The sequence below is a fragment of the Achroia grisella genome, unplaced genomic scaffold (genome assembly GCF_030625045.1).
Source record: "Achroia grisella isolate CSIRO2021 unplaced genomic scaffold, CSIRO_AGI_Agris_v1 utg1064, whole genome shotgun sequence".
Taxonomy (NCBI): Eukaryota; Metazoa; Arthropoda; class Insecta; order Lepidoptera; family Pyralidae; genus Achroia; species Achroia grisella.
This window is the reverse complement of record NW_026712568.1, coordinates 128,025-134,739: the sequence shown is the minus strand read 5'-3', so window position 1 is coordinate 134,739 and position 6,715 is coordinate 128,025. Positions and strand designations below refer to the sequence as shown.

Sequence of the window (6,715 nt, the reverse complement as noted above, 5' to 3'; positions counted from 1 at the left end):
TTTGTCTGTCTGTCTGTACCGGCTAATTTTTGAAATGGCTGGACCCATTTTGACGGAACTGTTTTTGGCAGGTAGCTGATGTAATAAGGAGTAACTTAGGCTATTTTTATTTTAATAATCTTTTTTAGAAAAATAACGTTAAATTCCACGCGAACGAAGTTTGATTATGATGGATGAATGTTTGTTACTCTTTCACACAAAAACGGGTTTAGATGAAACTTTACAGTAATATAGCTTATACATTAAAGTAACATTTAGGCTAGGCTATAAATTTCACGCAAGTGAAACCACGGGCACAGCTATTCCTAAATAGAACCATGTTATTCTTTGATGGTAGTAGGTGTTTTTTTATAATTTTGGCAATGGGTTTGTGTTGCCCAATATGATATTGAAAGTGTCAATAGATGGGTAAATAAAGATTTTTAATATATTCTAAAGCGTTGAGCAGTGAAAACAGATATTTCACTAGGAAATTTATTTTAGACTTCAAACTGCGCATGATATACCAACATATCTATTTCATATTACATTTAGATTTTTCTAAATAGTAATAATATAAAGTTGCAACGACATTATTTAAATGTTTATTATTTCAATAAGCAAACATATTATAGTGATTGTTTATAAATACATAAATTATAGGTGATTAATACTACTTACATTGTCTATCTTGATATGTATACCTATATAAACTATTATTTGAATTAATATATATACTCCATACTTGTGATGTTTTCATTTTATCGAATATATCTACATAAGACAAACTCTTTCGCCATATATGTATATACACAACATGTTGAAAGAGTACAATATCCAAAAATCTAAACTATTATAAAAGCGGAATGATTTGATTTTGTTTATAAAGGATAAACTAAGAAAAAATTATGTCTACTGCAAATATTTACTGACTAGTTAAATGAATACACAGTTAATTGTCAATTACATTTATTTCAGAAATATTACACAGGCTTGAAATAATAAAACAAAATTTCAGACAGTACATTAAATAAAAAGAAATGAACAAACCCACGGCGCACCAGTGGTTCGACCCAGAAACTTATTTTGCACTATTTGCAACTTATTGATGAGATAGTGAGCTATATGAGCGAATACGGGTTTGGCGTAAGTCATAATTGGATGGATGAAAGCCTTGTATAATATCAGCTTATTACGAAGCGATATTTGATTGTGTTTGGGGTAGAGTCGCCCTAGTAACAAAGCGGCCCGGTCGTGGACTCGTTTGATGGGGTCGACGCTAAGGAATCCGAGGTATTTCATGTGAGAATAGTAGTGGATGCTTTGGCCGAAGACGATATATATTACAGATGATATTGGCATATGTACATATAAATATTGATCTTATATACTAAATGACAATAGGAAAATGTAAGGTGGGGTGACACAGTATAGACACGGCAGTGCTTAGTAGACAACATTGAATTTGTCTGACTAGGCATATTTAATTGGAATTATTATTTTGATGTACACAGCTTCTAGAACTGTGTCCTTTACGCTCTTGGAGTGTATAAACTCCTTTAGGCGGACGAGGAGTTTTTTTTTGTTTTTTAAAGGATGATAATGGAATGGTGCACCTACCTGCGCTAACGGTTTTTACTGGCGGAGCACCAGTGAAAGATGATTACATCAACATGAAGGAGTCGCTCGTACAGCTTGCCTATGGTTTTTTTTGAGGAGGCTGATAGAGCGGTAACTTGGAGGGCTTGGAGTTATTTTTAGCGGGCTAGGGGATACCAATGACCACGGCTTCTTTCCAACTGTCTGGAAATAGGGCTTTAGACAACGCCGCGTTAAAAATAGCGACGAGCAGAAGTAAGAGTCGGGAGGGCAGACTTTTAAGTAGTCTGTTGGACATGTCGTCAGAACCGGGCGACTTTTTGATAGGTAGCTGTTTAACTAGCTTTTGGATCTCATAAAGCGTGACTGGTGAGAGATATTCGGTGAGGTCGACGCGATGCTTGTGACTTAAGAAGAGGTTACCGGTCGGTGGTCTGAGTTGAGCATGGCATGGACTTCTGGAGAGCTCAACCGTAGGGTTATGTTCCGCAGCAGTGCCGAGTATATCGGGTCGGGACTCTGATGCGGGAACGCGATTGGTATACACTATGTACCTCGTGAGCGGGAAAGTTCTGGGACTGCAGGATAGATAGATAGCTCCGCGTATGGAAGTACTGAGGCGGGCGCTCCGACGGACCAGTGTCATAGTATATTTGGGTGGCTCGCTTGTGTTTGGCTTCTTTCTGTAAAATATAATATAATGTCATGTGTTACAAGGCACAGATTATATTTTATTCACATCATCACATATAATAAGTGATCTGTAGGTAACTTGAAAATACAAATTGGCTATTATCTAAATTAAAAAAAAGTTATCAAATTAAGTTTCTTGCCAGTTCTTCTCAATTTAATCTGTATACTGAACTGGACGGAAGGGAATAAAATTATAATATAAATATATTGATATTCATAACCATCAAAAATGTCTTAAATGAATAACTGATTTTTTATATAAAATTTAAATAGAATAAAATAGAATTATTAATGATTTGCAGAATATGGTACCTTTTTTAAATAAAAGGGTATTAAAAATTACAAGGCAATAAGCATAATGACAAACATATATAAAGTATTTTCAATTTGCAAACAATTAGTATTATTTTCCAATAACTTTATGCTGCAACAATTGTTAGACCATAGCTTAAGAATTGGGCTCACTATAAATTCTACAAAAATAAAAATATATGACTAACACAGAAAAAGTACAAATATTTATCAACAAACAACTACTATATATGTACAGGAATATATATCTATGCGAAATAAAATTAACAGTAGACATTATGTAGAAAGAAATATAAAGATGAATCATAAATTTATGGAAAATATACTTAAGCGTAATTTCATTAAACGAAGTGATAAAAAATAAAGATATATATATACCATTGACAGAAAAAATTAAAGCGAAAACTTTAATTTTTTCTGCTTGCTTCCTGCCTTGTTTAACATATGGGTGTCAAACTTGCAGTACTACAGAAACATATATGCAGAGACTAAGAGTATGTCAAAACTCAATAGAAAGAAGTGTTATTGGTGTTAAAATAAGAGACGAAATAAATGAAAAAAAAATTAAATGTTGAACACATTTTAAATGATGACGACAAGTCATATGATTCACACAGACGGACAGGTGAATAGGCTATATCTTCTATAATATAAAAATGAATCGCTAATCTCGAGAACTACTGAACAGATTTCGATAATTCTTTTTTTTATATATTCCTTGAGGTACGAGGATGGTTCTTACGGAGGGAAAAATTTTATAAACAACACTATTCTGTTTATCCCATACAAACGATTCTTAATGATACTTACTACTAATAAAAATATGTCAACTTAAAGTTAACAATAATAAAGGCTTTTATATTATTATTATTGTTATATATAAAAAAACATGAATAAATACTATATATATATATGTCAAAGTTTGTAATTTAAACACAGTTGGGCAAGTAACATACTTGTGTTACGAGTAATTCAAACTAATTCAATATCACAGATAGTGACATACCTCTGCACCCCTCGCAATAGACTCCTCCCAGAGCTGGACGAAGTAAGCGGTACACTTCCAATACACAGTAGTCTTGTAGGTGGAAGGAAAATAATCTCGCTCGACGCTAAGCCATCTCGCACATTCACTAAATCACTGTAAATTTAAAATGATCAAATTGAAGACTTTTATATTGACTTCTTCTTTCGTTGATTCTCTGTTTACTACATTGAATATTGTAAAATCGTTCTTAATAGTATGAGTGAATAATTTGTTTTAGTTTTGGCCCGATGTGGCAGAAACTGGCATATTAGCTCCAAACTGAACTAAAATATTACTGCTTTAAAATTTAACTATATAATTTTAACAAATTAATCAGTTCAGGCCACAAATTATATGAGGTCAGACATTTACTCTGCCCTAACAAAACAAGTCATTTAGATCAGACTCATCATTTCAATTCATTGCTGATCATGAGTCTTATTGGAGACCAGTACAAATACAATTGCTCATTTCACTCTTTCTTATTCTATTAAAATGCACAGTAGATATTGAACATCTCACTGGTGGTTGGCTTAAGTTTAACATAAAAAACTATTTGCATTTGATTGACAATCAATATAGTCTCTTCTTTAAAAGTTTTTTAAGGTAATTGAAATCAGTTTGTAATTTCTTAACTTCATCAATAGGTTTCTTAGCTACTACTATCATTTTGTACAAACAACCAATTACTGATTCCTTGTTTGTCTGCATTTTTGTGGCACTTTGATAGAATTTCAATAATTATCCAACAATTGAAATACATTTTTCTAGGGACTAGTAGTTTAATAGTATTTTATTGTGCAACACTTTTTCTGTTCATTGTAGAATTATTTGTTTCAATTTTGTCAAGTTTTGGTTTATTGTTGTGAATATTTGAATTATTACTACTTGTAGTCTCCAACTTTTAAATTATTTCTTAACAAAATTATGTGTAATTATGTGATCATTTATGGGATTTCTTTGATTTCCATTATTTTTAAAGAAATTCATATGTGCAAGATTTTTAACTAGACTATACAATTTAATGCTATAGATAAATTTGTTTGGTAGAGATTTATTAGATATCAAGTAGTTCCGTGTGGTAGGGCCACATGGAACTACTTGACTTGTTGTTATATTCTTCAAGTTCAGTTCTCTTAACTGGCAAAAAAAAATTGAATACATAGTAATGAATATAACATTTGTATAAAATAATAATTAATATATTTATTTATAGAAAAATAAAATATTTTACTTCCAAGAGGGTAAATCCTTATGATTGCAAAATTAAGAATATTAGTGAACATATTGATATACATACATTAAATAAATAAGAGTGTATATATAGGATAATATATAAGACTAGTGGACCGAACCGGTGTTGCACTGGTGGGCATTTTCACATTTTACATTTTTATCTAATCCTACCTAATTAAATTGTCTAAGTTTTTTTTTATATTTTTCCTTTTTTTGATATAATACATATTTGAAAAATTCTAAATGTCATCTGCAGGTATTGAAACTATTTTGAACAATATGATTTATTTGGATAAGGATTGAAACAGAAGTATCAATAACATGGTGTAAATTTGGTCAGTATAGTGGGACATATAGTATAGCCAAGTTTTTTGTAGTTATTGATATTTTCTTCAATATTGTAGAACATACTTTAGTTTTATCACCAATAGTTTCAGTAGCACTCGCGACGAAAGATATTTCATAGAATTTTTTACACTTTATACCTTATACGAAAACATTAGTTTTCGTAAGAATCCCTAATCTTTTCTAGCAATAAATATAGCTTATATTGCTCAGGGCGAATGTATCTAATGGTGAAAGATTGTTTTGAAATCTGCAAAGTAGTTTTTGAGTTTATTCATTAACAAGCATACATACACACATAAATACAAATCTTTACTCTTTATAATATTAGTATAGATATAGAAGTACAGATTAAAATAATTTTCAAAGTGTGTTTGTGTATGCTTTTACATAGATATTATATATTTTTTTAAATAAAACCCACATTATTCATTACCTTATTAGACTCTGGGTGTACATGGTCTTTGGTACATTCTTTTGAGTCCTTCATCTTCTCTTTTATCTTCTAATTGATATCTTCAGTACATTGAATACTATGCACAATATCCATATCACTATGTTGTATACCTAAAATGCCAGTACAATATAAAAATATGTTGTTATTGTTATTATATCTATTTAACACTTATATATGGTATTCAATCTAGTGGATGATGAATTTAAAACAAATTACCTACATATTGTCGATGATGAGTTATAATCATTGGTTAATTCGACCCAAGCTTTATTTTTGGCTTCATATGTTGAATCATCTCTTTTTTTATTTATAATGGTTTCTTTGTGTGAAGCCAATAGCTTTACTATCCTATATAGTTATTACCTTACCTTAGTAATATTTTAAAATAATCTTAAAGTTTTATTTAAGATTATTTTATCATGAAGATCAACGCCAATGAAATTCAAAATACTTTAAATTTTTTTTTCCCCATATTCGTCCATTTCCTTTTCAGTGATGGAACAGGCAAAGATCCTTAGACCGTACAGCCTAGTCTACGTTTAAACTTCAAAATACTTTAAATAAAAACTTATTGACTTTTTGTGAACTAAACTGTCAGTCAGTGTCAGTTTGAGAGCGGCAAAAGCATTGCGTTCCTACAGCCAATACACATTGTAGTAATTTATTGCTTCTGACAGCAGTTTAAAATCGTTTCGATAAAAGAATAATGTTAGTGTTTCTAACTGTGATCTATTTATGCATTTAAAATCAATAAAATTAATAATAAATGATAGACCGTGTTGACAAAAAGAGGTTTCATGTACTAACATATTGCCAAGGGCAAAATGATACAAGAATATTATAATAAAATAAATAAAATACAATAATTAGCTTCATATTAATAGTTATCTTAATACTAATAACAATTCCGGTAGATTAATTAAATCCCGGTAGGTAAAATTACAATTTTTGATGTATACATTTCTGATTATCTTACCCAACAGCTAGTGAGGTGGTGAACGATTGGATATTATTAAGGCTGTGAGAAGAATCGTTTTTTGTACTTCTATAAAATACAGCAAGTAATT

The 6,715-nt window shown here is 30.6% G+C and overlaps 1 protein-coding gene across 2 annotated transcripts; it reads right to left on the bottom strand.

The window, feature by feature from the left end:
* Nucleotides 1–937: 937 nt before the first annotated feature.
* On the bottom strand, nt 938–6,174 carry LOC131841751 (uncharacterized). Of its 2 annotated transcripts, none has more exons than XM_059190084.1 (4): nt 5,865–6,174; nt 5,628–5,758; nt 3,590–3,724; nt 938–2,261 (listed from the first exon to the last, which is right to left on the bottom strand). In XM_059190084.1, exons 2-4 carry the CDS (start codon nt 5,648–5,650, stop codon nt 1,745–1,747), a joined length of 675 nt encoding a protein of 224 aa, XP_059046067.1. In that variant the 5' UTR covers nt 5,651–5,758; nt 5,865–6,174; the 3' UTR covers nt 938–1,744. The 2 variants fall into 2 exon arrangements, with proteins under 2 accessions (XP_059046067.1, XP_059046061.1); XM_059190078.1 differs by having other exon boundaries at nt 6,017–6,174.
* Nucleotides 6,175–6,715: the final 541 nt, after the last annotated feature.